We start from the raw sequence: 12,680 nt of genomic DNA, 5'->3' as shown, positions 1-12,680 counted from the left end.
AGAATCTTACTCGAAAAGCCGGTTGGCAATGAAGATGCGAAAGTTGAAATGACTTCATCAAAGTAAACCGAAATATAATCAGCGTGTTCAGTACTAGTTCAAGCTGTACGTTAAACTTCCCGATACAGCCTCTCTCTCTCAAGTCTGGTACTCTGCTCTGGCGTGCCACCATGAAAAGCGAACCAAACGACGGTTGACGCCATACCTTCTCCCATTCTCAAGCTATATGAACTTCATTATCTTTTATCAGTTACAGTTGTCAGGCCTAAGGAAAACACTACCTCCTCTGATTTGATCCCCAAAATGAAAATACTACAAATGGGAGAGGCCCGAGATGTCCACGACGGAAGCTCCGGTGGCCGGACGGTGGTGGTAGCAATGAAGTTGGACTCGGCCAGCAAGGAGCTGCTCACATGGGCTTTGGTCAAAGTCGCTCAGCCTGGTGATGTTGTGGTGGCTCTTAATGTTCTTGGCAACAATCGTAAGTGCTGATTTTTGGGTTCAGTTTTTCTTTCTAATTTTCATTCGAGGATGCGGGTTAGAGTGGCTATTGATGACTGGTTTTGGTGAAATGGGTTCGTGTAGAAATCGTCGATCGAGATGGGAAATTGTCCCTTCTTTCGCTTGTCAACGCATTCGACTCTGTTCTTGCTGTTTATGAAGGTTTCTGCAATTTAAAACAGGTTCAATTCTGTGTCTTTTTTCTGTTCCTCTGAGAAACGTAAGGTAAAACTAAATAATTTCAAATTATATTTAGAATACATTTCGAACATGAGATTTTTTGTTTAAATTGTTCAGGTGGATCTCAAGCTCAAAGTTTGCAGAGGTCCATTAGTCCGTAAAATATTAGTCCGGGAAGCAAATGCTTATTCTGCAACTCATCTTATAGTAGGAATAGCCCATACCCTCCATACAATTCGGCCGACCACCTCCGTAGCTAAGTACTGTGCCAGAAAGTTATCCAGGAACTGCTGTGTTCTGGCTGTTAATAATGGGAAAGTAGTGTTCAAGAGTAATGGCTCCCCAGCAACTCCTTCTCACTTTAAAGGTTTTAGTTTTTCTGAAGATTGTTGTAATGTATTGTTAGTCTCACGGATATAATTTGAACTCAAGCATCAACCTGTTGCAGGAATTGATCGTCGGAGCAAAATTGGTTTGCTTGAAACCATTCACCGGACATTCAATAAGAGTTCTAAAGTACTAAATGACGACACTACAGAAAATAAGCATGGTAAATCTTTTCTGGGGTCTAAAGAATCTTTGATTAAGAAACCAAGCTGCCCAATAAGTGGCTCAATTTCAGCACTGCCAAGCATATCCTGCCACCATTCTGCTTCAGGTGATGCTTTGGATGTAGTGCCTGTACATACAACTGAAGCAGCATCAAGAACAGCAACCACCTTGTCTGACAGAGAACTACCTGAGCTGAAACCTGGTTGGCCATTGTTACAACGGACAGTTTTATCAGATAGAGAGTCCCATGATATATCGTCGATGCGCCAGATATCTGTGGTCCAGTGGGCAATGCAGCTGCCTTGTAGGAATCTTTCATATGACACAACAGATCATGATCATAAACAAACTATAGCCTTAGATGGCAGAAGCGGTGCTATTGTTCCAGTTGATGTTGTAATAAGGACTGATTCTTCTTCACCAGGCCGCAATTCAAAAAGCATTCCTAAAGAATTAGAGGATCTACACGAGAAATACTCATCCATGTGCAGATTGTTTCAATATCAAGAACTTGTACGGGCAACTTCAAATTTCTCGCGAGGTATGTTCTGCAGTGATGGTTTTCTGTGAAGTTCATTTTCTCCAAAAGTGATTCATTGTTAACATGAATTAACTGTATGATTTCAGAAAATTTGATTGGAAAAGGAGGAAGTAGTCAGGTGTATAGAGGTTGCCTTCCTGATGGCAAGGAGCTTGCCGTTAAGATTTTAAAGCCTTCTGATGATGTTTTGAAAGAGTTTCTATTGGAAATAGAAATTGTCACTACCTTGCACCATAAAAACATTATTTCCCTCTTGGGTTTCTGCTTTGAGGATGGCAATCTTCTTATGGTCTATGATTTTTTGTCTAGAGGAAGCCTTGAAGACAATCTTTATGGTAAGACAAATTAAAGCACGTCATACAGCAGCTATTGCTCTTGACTTGATTACTTACGGTCTCAATAACTTTCTATTGTCATCACGTGTCATGCTTAATTAGGGAATAAGAAAAATCCACTCGTTTTTGGCTGGACCGAGAGATATAAGGTGGCAGTGGGTGTTGCTGAGGCTCTGGATTATCTGCATAACAATGGTGCTCAATCTGTGATCCACAGAGATGTGAAGTCATCAAATGTATTATTATCTGAGGACTTTGAGCCCCAGGTAGTCTCTATTTTTTCGATCAATAGCTAAGTCTCTTTGGGTTCATTTGGTTGTTGGGGAATGGAATGGTATGGAATAACCTGATGAATAACAAAATGAACTAAAATAAAGTTATGGATTGGTAAAAAGTTGAGGACAATAGAGAGATGGAAACTATGGGGTGATAGAGGAGTGGGAATGGAGATTGACATGAATAAAGTCATCAATCTCCATTTTTATCCATCCATCACACTCCATGGCTCTCATCTCTCTAATTCTCATCTTTCTATCAATACAAAACCTTATTTCAGTTTATTTTATTCTCTATTAACACATTCCATTCCATTCCTTTTATTTCCAACTACCAAACAGGTCCTATGTTGACATTCTTTCTACGCTTATTTGCACAAATTGCGCTTTTTGATCCTTACACTATTTTTGCTTGAATTTGTCCAGCTCTCTGATTTTGGTCTTGCTAAATGGGCGTCAACATCATCTTCACATATAACCTGCACAGTCGTTGCTGGAACTTTTGGGTTTGTACTTTTAACTTCTACATGTCCATACCATCAGTTTCTGTCCATAAATATCCTATTTGATCAGAGAAAGAATAAATGGACTGGTCCTAAAATATAAAGCTCACACGTCCATGCAGTTACTTGGCTCCAGAGTACTTCATGTATGGCAAAGTCAATGCTAAGATTGATGTCTACGCATTCGGTGTTGTCGTCCTTGAGCTTCTTTCTGGAAGAAAACCCATAGGTGGAGATTACCCTAAAGGTCAAGAGAGCCTCGTTATGTGGGTATGTCCCCATAATCCTGTGCTCCATTCATTAACCGCTTATTTTGCAATTACATGTACCAGGGGATAAACAACGATGATCTCTTTTACAGGCAAGTCCAATTCTTAATAATGGAAAGGTGTCACAGCTGTTAGATCCAGGTTTGGGCGATAACTATGATAATGAGCGGATAGAGAGGATGGTGTTGGCAGCCAAACTTTGTATAAGACGTGATCCAAGAGCTAGGCCTCCTATGAGCCTTGTAAGTAATCTATACTTGAATTCGTCTCGAACTAAATCTTCTAGGCGATATAGAAATGGATGGGAAATGGCTTCATAAAGTGTTCTCCACTTCTCTTTCTCTCCATATTAATTGTCCTTTGTTGTCAGATACAAATTTCACATGTATAATGTATTCCTTTGGACCGCAGATTTCGAAGCTTCTTCAAGGGCATGCTGATGGGGTCAAATGGGCAAGATTAGAAGCTAATGCTTTGGAGAAACCAGGCATGCTCAACGATGAAGCTTGCGCGCCTTCTAATCTGCAGTCGCATCTCAATACTGCACTGCTTGACGTGGACGATGACTCAATCTCGATGGGCAGTGTTGAGCAGAATGTGTCCTTGGAAGACTACTTAAGAGGTCGATGGAGCCGCTCATCCAGCTTTGACTGATAAAAAAATTGCTTGCTTGAATTCTCTTTATTTTATTTTCTTTTGTTTTTAATCTATTTTCTTTTTTGGTTACCTCTTGCATAAGCTTGATTCCCCCCCCCCCCTTCTGGGCTTAGGATGAGAGGTTGTTTATAGGTGCCCTCCTCCCCGCCTTGAATAGTCTGGAAATTAAGCCTTGTGATTTCATGGGATAGTTTCTTTCTGTTGATTTGATTCTATTTGAAATGTACGCAAATTTAATTGTAATCTTATCATAGCGGTGAGGGATGAATGAGTTTGTATATAAGTGTTCGTGTGAAGTCCAATAAAAGTAAGTGATTTCAATTTCTTCGATCGCGTGTTGTCGTTAGGTTAAATTAGTGGCCGTCTTTTAAATTTATCCTTTAAATGTAAAATATCTCAGACTATTTTTTTTCCTTTTTATTTCATTTCGTTGAAATTCTGTTATCAAATTGCTTGAGAGAGGCCACGGTTTTATATTAACGAGGCTTTGGTAAGAAGAAATTGAGAATACTTAGCTCGACACGAAAATTCTAAATCACATTTAATAGAAAAAGTATAAATCAAGGGTGGCCCAAAAAAACTGTGTGTGTGTCAGCTATGATCTACCCAACGCTTGGTAAAATACTCATGCCAACAGCAACAGGGGTTGGGGGGCCCACTTTAAAATGAGATCGCTCCCCCGCACCTTTCGTTTTCAGATCCGCATGATGACTGATGTTTCCGATCTCTTCACGTACACACAGCTCTCTTCTCCGAATGCTACTTACCATCGCCGTTCATCACCTTCACTCTTTCTCTTTCTCTCTCGTTCTCTAGCTCGAAAGTAAATCTCTGCTTTTCCTTCGCTTTCCCGACTCCCATGGCTTCCACAGTGGATTCCACTGCCCATACGCTGTCCCAGCTTGGTGTCCATGATGATTTCGCTTCTTCTGTCCCAAATCTTGAAAAAAATCTCAACCTTTTGCCCCAAGAACAGGTATATCTCACGATACATATGTATTGATTTAGTTTGGTGCGTGCGCGCATCCGTTTCCTCTGTTGATGTGAAAATTGAAATGGCTCTGTTGTGGTTTGGAAATGACGAAACCAGGTTGGGCTCGCGAAGATGCTGTTGGAGATGGGGCAAAGTCATTTGTTTGAACATTGGGCGGGCCCGGGTGTCGATGACGACTTAAAGAAAGGCTTTTTCGAGCAGGTAGGGGCTCTGCACTTGCATTTCATCATTCAAGTTTGCGTCTTTTACCAGGATGATTTCGTTCGAGCAATAGGGTTATGCGAGCTTGCATTTTGAAAATTGTTAGCTTGGTTGGATTGCAATGTGCGGGTTAACGATTTATGCTGCCTTAGTTCTGGGTAGCTGTTTAAAGTATTCTAAAGAAATTGATTCTGAAGAGAACTCGCTGTGCTCGTTCGAATTAAACTAAAACTCCTCTCCGCCTTCTTAACTTCTAATTGTTGTTTTGTTGGTTTTTTCGCCTATAGCGATTGTTTCCAAATTTCCTTCTTTACCATGAAATATTAAATTAATTAAATTAAATACATGTTCCTTATGATCCTATCATCTAGTTCGATTGGCAATTTGGCATAGCATAAGATGTTCCTGTTACTGTGTAAATATGCCTAGAAACAAGCTTCTACAGTTCTTTTTGAAGGTCTTGCCTTTGAACTGCAACTTGTTTTGTCTAAGAATCTATGTCTGTGATAGTATAATGGCATCTGTTTGAACGTGTCTGAAGAACCATATCTCCTTGCATCTCTTCTTCCTCTAACAGTAATTTCTCTAGGTGGCTCGCCTAAATTCAAGCTATCCTGGGGGTTTGGCATCATACGTTAAAACCGCTAGAAGACTCTTGGCTGATTCAAAAGATGGAAAGAATCCATTTGATGGCTTCACGCCTTCTGTAAGTGATCAACATATATGCTGGTGTAAAGTTTATGATTACATAGCATGTTGTCTTATAAGAATTTAATATTCCCGTGTTGACTCTATGAGCCATCTGATCTTGGAATTCTTCGTATGGATTTGGAATATTTATAACTAGGAGGCATAGGATTGCGGTAATTTTTTTTTATTTTAAACATTTTCTATGTCATTTAAGATGAAATCATGTGAAGGCAATTCAGTTTTTGTTTGGTGAAATTGTTTGATATGTTAGGTTTTTTATTAATATTATTGAATATTATGTCGACAAATATTTCAAAACCTTTTTTGCTGTCAACTTACTAATAAGGGCATAAGTAAATCTAATTTTGCAGTTAATATTATACGAATAAATATTTTAAAATTTAATTTTAATTAATTTTTTACTTTTTATTTAATCAAAATATGGAAATAAAACAAACAAATATATAAAACCTTTATCAAGATAAATACATATAAAATAAAAAATTGAAAAATGTATATCTAAATTCATCAAAATAAGTATACAAAGATAGGAGAATAGATGAAAATGAAAATAGAAAAACAAACAACTGTAACAAAAAAGATACTGAATGATATACTCCCTTCATTCAAAAATATAAAGCATTTTTAACTGAATCTGATCCTCTAATAAAGTAGTTACTTATCTTTAAATTAACTCTATTTTTTCATATTTATCTCTATTTAATAGGGTGTTTCAATCTAAAATAAATATGAAGTGACTTATTCAATGGGGGAATTTGTGAAAAAAAAAACAATGATTATACCTTAAAAGACTAAAAATTCCTTACATTTTTTAGCGAAGGGAGTGGTAATTACTCATTATTAAAATGGCACTTTTGTCTTGCAAAAATGATCCATTATTTTTACTTATTTTTAAAAGAAAGCTCCAATTTTCTACTCTCTTTCCAAGTTATGACAGAAAAGTTGTTGAATCTGGATTTTTTACCATGCATGTTGTGCAGTGTTACATTGAGAAAATTTTAAGATAAGATTAAACTAAATTGAGAGGTTTTATAATTAAAATCCTCTGCACAATACAGACACAAGATCCTTGTGCAGAGTTGCTTCTACTTTTACTCAAGCAGCTTCTGTTTTAAAAAGCTTCGTTAAACATTTTAAAATTAAAGAAATACTATTTTAAAGATGAGTCATTAAACAACTTCTCTTGGAAAAAAAGAAAAGAAGAAGCTTAATATATCATAAGTTCATTTGCTAATATTTTGTAGGTTCCAACTGGTGAGAATTTAACATTTGCTGATGATAATTTCACCTATTTTGAGGAGGTAGGTATAAAGGAAGCTCGAAAAGCTGCATTTATTCTTGTTGCAGGGGGCCTTGGGGAGCGTCTAGGATACAATGGAATCAAGGTCATCTGTGTGCCCTGTATAATCATTTTATATTGCAGTATTCTTTGTCTCTTATCAATTACCATGAGCCTGTGATAGCATTTGATCCCCACTCCCTAGCCCCCCAGTTCTGTACTGGATGTGTGATGAAGAGATTTTGGGAATATAAGGAGGTCCTTTGAGACCTAATGTGAATTATACAAGAAGTTGAAATCTTGTTAATCAAAATTTACCTTAGGGCAATTAAGGGAGTTTTGAGGCTCTTAAGTTTAAATTTCCTAAGCAGAGCAGATTGTTTGTGGATGGGCTTTGATATTCTCTCTTCCGAAAGCATTCTTAATGTGGTTAGAAATAGTATTTATTTAATGTAAATATATGTTATTATTAGGAGAGATATTGGGTAGTTGAAATAGAGGGATTTACGCGATTCATTCCCTGATATTCTGCTTTGATTCTATCTCCTTTATTCTCAGAGATTTGATCATTCTTCCTCATGTATATATTTCTGTACATATCTTCTGATCAATATAGAAGCATTATTCGGTTTAATAGTTACATGGTATCAGAGCCACAACACTCTCTAGTATATCTGACGCCGAGAGCTTTGAAGCAGATAGTATCAAGGGCGAGTTGAACCCAGCTGACATTGTCCTGATGTTGATTGATGGTGGATCCTCGAAGATTGATTTGAGCAAGGGAGGTGGTCTCATAGGATTAACTACCAGCCACGAAGGGTCTTCAGTACATCTCGTCTCTATGAAGCTCAACGGTGCGAACTATTGTATGTGGGCACAGGCCATGAAACTCGCGATTAGAGGTTGGGGGAAGATGGGCTACCTTGATGGTTCATCGAAAACTCCGGAAGAATCCAAGACGCAAGAGTTCTAGCAGTGGCACATTGAAAACTCGCCGGTATCGTCTTGGCTGATAAATGCCATGGTTTTAGAAATCCAGTAAAGGTTTATGTTCTTCCCTCAGCCCATGAAATCTGGAAGGCTGTGCGAGACTCATACTCTGATAAGAAGGATTTGGCTCGCATATATGAACTTAAAATGAAGGCATGGACGCTGCAACAGGGGGAGCATGATGTCATGACCTTCTGGTTAGAGCTTAATGCTATTTGGTAGGAACTAGACCTGATGACAGACTTGGAGTGGTCAATCAGCCAAGATGCAACACGGTATAAGGAGCAGATTGAAAGCGAATGAGTATTTCAGTTTTTGGCTGGTCTAAACCAATCTTTGGATGATGTATAGGGACGAGTTCTAAGTCGTATACTGCTTCCATAACCAAGGAAGTATTTTTTGAGGTGCGTCGTGAAGCTTCAAGGCACAAGTCATGCTTCCAAGACCTATTTCTACTCAACCAACTTTAGACTCAGCTGCACTTGTGAGTAAGAGCAATGACACGAATTAGAAGACCCAAAAAGGGAAGGTGACCTGTGACCATTGTAAGAAGATTAGGACATACTCGTGAGACTTGTTGGGATATACATGGCAAACCAGTTGATTGGAAGTCGAGAAAAGGAAAGACACGAAGATATCAAACTTCCCATGATGTACACCAGATAAACCAGAATCAACCCTACTGGTGCCTAAGATTGATAAGGAACAACTCGGTAAGTTACTCGAGATGCTCAATATGCTCTAGCAAATGAAAAAAGGTAGAAACAAAACCATACTGCATCTGTGGCTCATAAAGGTAATCATGTCTTACTTACTTCTACTAATAACTTCAAATGGATTGTTGATACTGGGGCAATATGGCATCAAACTCTACGCTATTTAGTACCTATGCTCCTAGTGTTGGAAATGAAACAGTGAGCACAGCAAATGGCTCTTCCTCATCATAGCAGGGATAGGAAGTGTTGTTATTTCTGAAATTATGAAATTAGAACATGTTTTACATGTACTGTACTTGGCTTGTAGTTTATTGTCCATTAGTAAGTTGACTAAACAGGAAAATTGTTGGGCTCATTTCTGTTCTACTCATTGTATATTTCAAGACCTCTCATCAGGGAAGATGATTGGCAGCGCTAAAGAGCATAATAGTCTCTGTTATCTTGAGAATCTACCGTGAGTAGTCTTTGGTCTCGAATCCAGTGCAATGTTGCATCTACCTTTGAAAACAAAGACTTTAAAGATCTTATGTGATGTGACCGTGAGATATGGTCAGACTTATAAGAGGAGATTAAGGGGGCAATGGGTGTGTAGAAAGGAAATACCTATTGGGTTAGGATTAATATCCTGGGGGTCTAGAAAAGAAGGATTATGCCATGATGTTTTGGTAGGGTGGCTTAGATTTAGTCTCGATATTGAAGTCACCTTTTGCTTGCTTTATTTGGATGTATTATTTTTGTTGGCACCCAAGGATGTTTTAGAGAAGTTAGACAGAAGTGAGGAGAGTGCTGGTCTCTCAACACCAGTAAGAGACCTTTTCTTGTTGCTGTGTTCTTTCATTTGGTTTGTAATTTCAGTTTATAGGGAATAGGGTTTTGGCTAGAATCAGTGAGTTTCTGTTGTAACACTGATTCAGTTCATATCATTAATATCAAAAGCCTCAGAATTTCCCTCATTTATTTCTTTTGCATTAAAAGCTTGGTTCTATTAGTTACTTTAGAGCAGAACTCTATCATTATGTTATGGCATAGGAGAATGGGTCATCCAAATTTGCAGTATTTATGTCGTTTGTTTCCTAAATTCAAGCCAATAAAAATTCTTCATTTCATTGTACTGACTGTGAACTTGCTAAACATCACATATCTGTTTCAAACCCGTGGAATATAAGTCTACCCGTCCTTTTTCATAATCTATAGTGATTTGTGGGGTCCTACTCGTGTTACTAATTGTCCTAATACAAAATGGTTCATTACATTTATTGATGATCACACTAGAATATGTTGGGTTTACTTATTACAAGATAAGTCTTATGTATCCTCTGTTTTCTCCAAATTTTTATACTATGATAAAAACCAGTTTGATGCCACAATCCAAGCGCTTCATACTAATAATGGGACCGAGTACTTCAATAAAACCATGGATCTGTTTCTAGCGGACCATGGAATTGTCCATAAAAGCACCTATCCTAACACTCCTCAACAAAATGATGTTGCAAAAAGGAAAAACAAACATCTTTTAGAAGTTGCTTGTGCTTTATTATTCACATATAATGTTGCCAATATTTTTGGGGTGGTGTGATGCCATCCTACATCAATATACTTAATCAACCGCATGCCAAGTCGTGTTCTTTCCTATATTTCACCAATTGAGAAACTCAAAGAATCTCACTCCATCCTCCAACTTGCCATTGACCTACCTCTTAAAATATTTGGTTACACCACCTATGTTTACTCTTTATCATTCCCAAAAATTGGATCCTAAAGCTGTCAAGGCTCTTCCTTGGTTATTCCTCAACACAAAAAGGGGATAAGTATAGTGTTGATCCTTATACTAAAAAACTCTAGTAAGTTGAGATGTTACTTTGTGAGGATGAACCTTTTTACCAAATGCTCGCATTCAGGGGGAGAGAGGGAGTGACTTTCAGCATTAGACTTGTAAGGATGTTTAGGTCTTGTTATTCCCAGAAAAAAGAAATCTTTATGTTTCCAGAAAAAAACCCCAGAAAAATCCTCAATCTCAGTACAATACAGATTTTGAATCTCTTGTCCCTCATTTTACCGAACTCAGAATCCAGCCTCTGAGGCCAGAAACTAAGGTGAGAAGTCTTTCAGAGCATAATGAAGATGCAGAAGAAAATGCACTACAAAACACACCAATCACTTACCCGAGGAAGAAATGGCAAGAAAGGGAGACTATTATGCCTAAAGTACAGCCAGAATCTGAACTAAGAGGAGCTCCTGAGACTGAGAATAGAGAGTGAAAATCACTCTCAAGAATCTGAGGCAAAGAGAGGTAATTGAGATGGAGGAAGTGGAAGAATTAGATTTACTTATAGCCCTCAGAAAGCAACCTAGATTGTGTACACAGCATCCTATTCAAAGGTTTGTGAGTTACTGTACCTTATCTTCACAATTTCATGCACTTGTAACTAACTTGACAAAGTGAAGATTCCTAATGATGTGTATGAAGCTTTGAGCATTCCACAATGGAAAAATGCTGTACTGGGGAAATGAATGCATTGGAAAAGAATGGCATGTGGGGAGATAGTAGAACTTCCAAAAGGAAAGAAAGTTCTGGGATGTAAATGGGTATTTAACCCTAAATATGATGCTGCGGGAAATTTAGACAGGTAAAGGCACGTTTGGCAGCGAATGGTTTTACTCAAACGTATGGTTTGGATTACAAAGAAACATTTGCTCTCGTGGCCAAACTGAATACAATCAGAATTTTGATTTTTGTAGCTGTAAATCTGGATTGGCCCTTGCTCAACTAGATATTAAAAATGCTTAATTGAATGGGGATCTTAAGGAAGAAGTCTTTATGACGTTGCCCCTAGGTTTTGACGCAGGGAGAACAAATCAGGTTGTAAGCTGAAAAAAATTTTGTATGTTTTTAAAACAATCACCTTGTGCTTGGTTTGACAGATTTTCTGAAGTTTTGAGAGCAGAAGGGTACACACAGGGGTTGTTTGATCATACTATGTTTGTGAAGATGAAAAGTGGAAAAAGGTGTTTCCTCATAGTGTATGTTGACGACATAATTGTCAACGGTGATCATGAGGAGGAAGTAAAAGAATAATAAAGATGGCTCTTAGAGAGGAATTTGAAGTGAAGACCTTGGGAATTTGAAGTACTTCTGGGTACTTTCTGGGGTTGTTGCAAGGTCACAAAAGGGATCCATGTGTCCCAAAGGAATACATATCATCATCGATTTGCTTACTGAGACAGGTATGTTCAGGTGTGTAGACCTACAGACAACCTGTCGTGGTAAGAAAAAGGGGAAGAAACCGAGGAAAGAGAAGGAAGATGAGGTTGAATGAAGAAGAAGATGACTGTGAAGAGGAAGAAGAGAAGAATGAGTCAATGGACAAAGGGACATACTAAAGGTTAGTTGGGAAACTAATCTATCTCTCTCACACTTGGCTAGATATAGCTTTTGCAATAAGCATTGCAAGTCAATATATGTGCAACCCTAGGGAGAGGCACATGAAAGTAGTGTATAGAATCTTGAGATACTTGAAAGGAACACCTGGGAAAGGGTTGTTATTCAAGAAACAAAAACTTTAATCCATAGAAATTTATATAGATGCAGATTGGGCAGGAACATACAAGGATAGAGGTCAACGTTAGGATATTGTTTTTGTATGGGGAAATTTAGTCTCATAGAAAAGTCAAAGCAAAGAGTGGTCTCTAGGAGCAACATGAATCAGAATTAAGGGCTTTGGCTCAAGGCATTTCAGAAGTTAATAGAATTAACGCTAGCTGAGTTCTTGCCCAATGTCTACCTGATATGGTGTATGGGGACCATGGAGTCATACTGGTACCTTTTCATGTTGTTGAGCAAGATTTTCACTACCCAACCTCTAATCTAGATGCTTTGAAATGTTATCATAGCTGTGGTCTCATTGATATTCCACTTTTGGCCAATGAAAGGCTTATTGCCTAATTTGTTTTCTTATGATGCCTTACTGTTTGTTGT

The 12,680-nt window shown here is 38.1% G+C and overlaps 3 protein-coding genes across 4 annotated transcripts in view; all 3 read left to right on the top strand.

Moving 5' to 3' along the window:
* The first annotated feature begins 41 nt into the window (after nt 1-41).
* LOC129294628 (protein kinase STUNTED-like) lies at nt 42-4,143 on the top strand. Its single transcript, XM_054933063.1, has 10 exons — nt 42-481; nt 586-683; nt 799-1,048; nt 1,130-1,774; nt 1,861-2,109; nt 2,212-2,375; nt 2,811-2,890; nt 3,010-3,157; nt 3,249-3,398; nt 3,568-4,143. Exons 1-10 carry the CDS (start codon nt 304-306, stop codon nt 3,808-3,810), a joined length of 2,205 nt encoding a protein of 734 aa, XP_054789038.1. The 5' UTR covers nt 42-303; the 3' UTR covers nt 3,811-4,143.
* A 302-nt stretch (nt 4,144-4,445) lies between these two features.
* On the top strand, nt 4,446-8,856 carry LOC129294267 (UDP-sugar pyrophosphorylase-like). Of its 2 annotated transcripts, none has more exons than XM_054932488.1 (5): nt 4,446-4,789; nt 4,904-5,008; nt 5,598-5,714; nt 6,964-7,020; nt 7,697-8,856. In XM_054932488.1, the coding sequence occupies exons 1-5, from the start codon at nt 4,673-4,675 to the stop codon at nt 7,715-7,717; spliced, it is 417 nt and encodes a 138-aa protein (XP_054788463.1). In that variant the 5' UTR covers nt 4,446-4,672; the 3' UTR covers nt 7,718-8,856. The 2 variants fall into 2 exon arrangements, with proteins under 2 accessions (XP_054788463.1, XP_054788462.1); XM_054932487.1 differs by having other exon boundaries at nt 4,447-4,789; nt 6,964-7,104; nt 7,697-8,853.
* Nucleotides 8,857-11,230: 2,374 nt separating this feature from the next.
* The window catches only part of LOC129294559 (histone-lysine N-methyltransferase ASHH2-like), a 7,184-nt gene continuing 5,734 nt past the window's right edge, over nt 11,231-12,680 (top strand). The window contains exons 1-3 of the mRNA XM_054932977.1: nt 11,231-11,331; nt 11,627-11,751; nt 11,865-11,929. Coding sequence (XP_054788952.1) covers nt 11,231-11,331; nt 11,627-11,751; nt 11,865-11,929 — 291 coding nt within the window. The remainder of the gene's footprint in view (nt 11,332-11,626; nt 11,752-11,864; nt 11,930-12,680) is intronic.

Source organism: Prosopis cineraria, unplaced genomic scaffold, assembly GCF_029017545.1.
Source record: "Prosopis cineraria cultivar Desert tree isolate PC_DT_omini unplaced genomic scaffold, ASM2901754v1 PC15, whole genome shotgun sequence".
NCBI lineage: Eukaryota > Viridiplantae > Streptophyta > Magnoliopsida > Fabales > Fabaceae > Prosopis > Prosopis cineraria.
The sequence above is the reverse complement of the archived record's forward strand: the minus strand, read 5'-3'. Positions and strand labels throughout refer to the sequence as shown.

What these genes read in the sequence shown, in the direction of transcription:
- LOC129294267 (XM_054932487.1), top strand. Translation starts at nt 4,673, where the DNA reads ATGGCTTCCACAGTGGATTCCACTGCCCATACGCTGTCCCAGCTTGGT. An exon ending in ACCTTTTGCCCCAAGAACAG is followed by an intron (nt 4,790 to 4,903) that starts GTATATCTCACG and finishes TGACGAAACCAG; the next exon opens with GTTGGGCTCGCGAAGATGCT. An exon ending in TAGGATACAATGGAATCAAG is followed by an intron (nt 7,105 to 7,696) that starts GTCATCTGTGTG and finishes GCTTTGAAGCAG; the next exon opens with ATAGTATCAAGGGCGAGTTG.
- LOC129294628 (XM_054933063.1), top strand. Translation starts at nt 304, where the DNA reads ATGAAAATACTACAAATGGGAGAGGCCCGAGATGTCCACGACGGAAGC. An exon ending in GTTTCTGCAATTTAAAACAG is followed by an intron (nt 684 to 798) that starts GTTCAATTCTGT and finishes TAAATTGTTCAG; the next exon opens with GTGGATCTCAAGCTCAAAGT. An exon ending in CTAGGCCTCCTATGAGCCTT is followed by an intron (nt 3,399 to 3,567) that starts GTAAGTAATCTA and finishes TTTGGACCGCAG; the next exon opens with ATTTCGAAGCTTCTTCAAGG.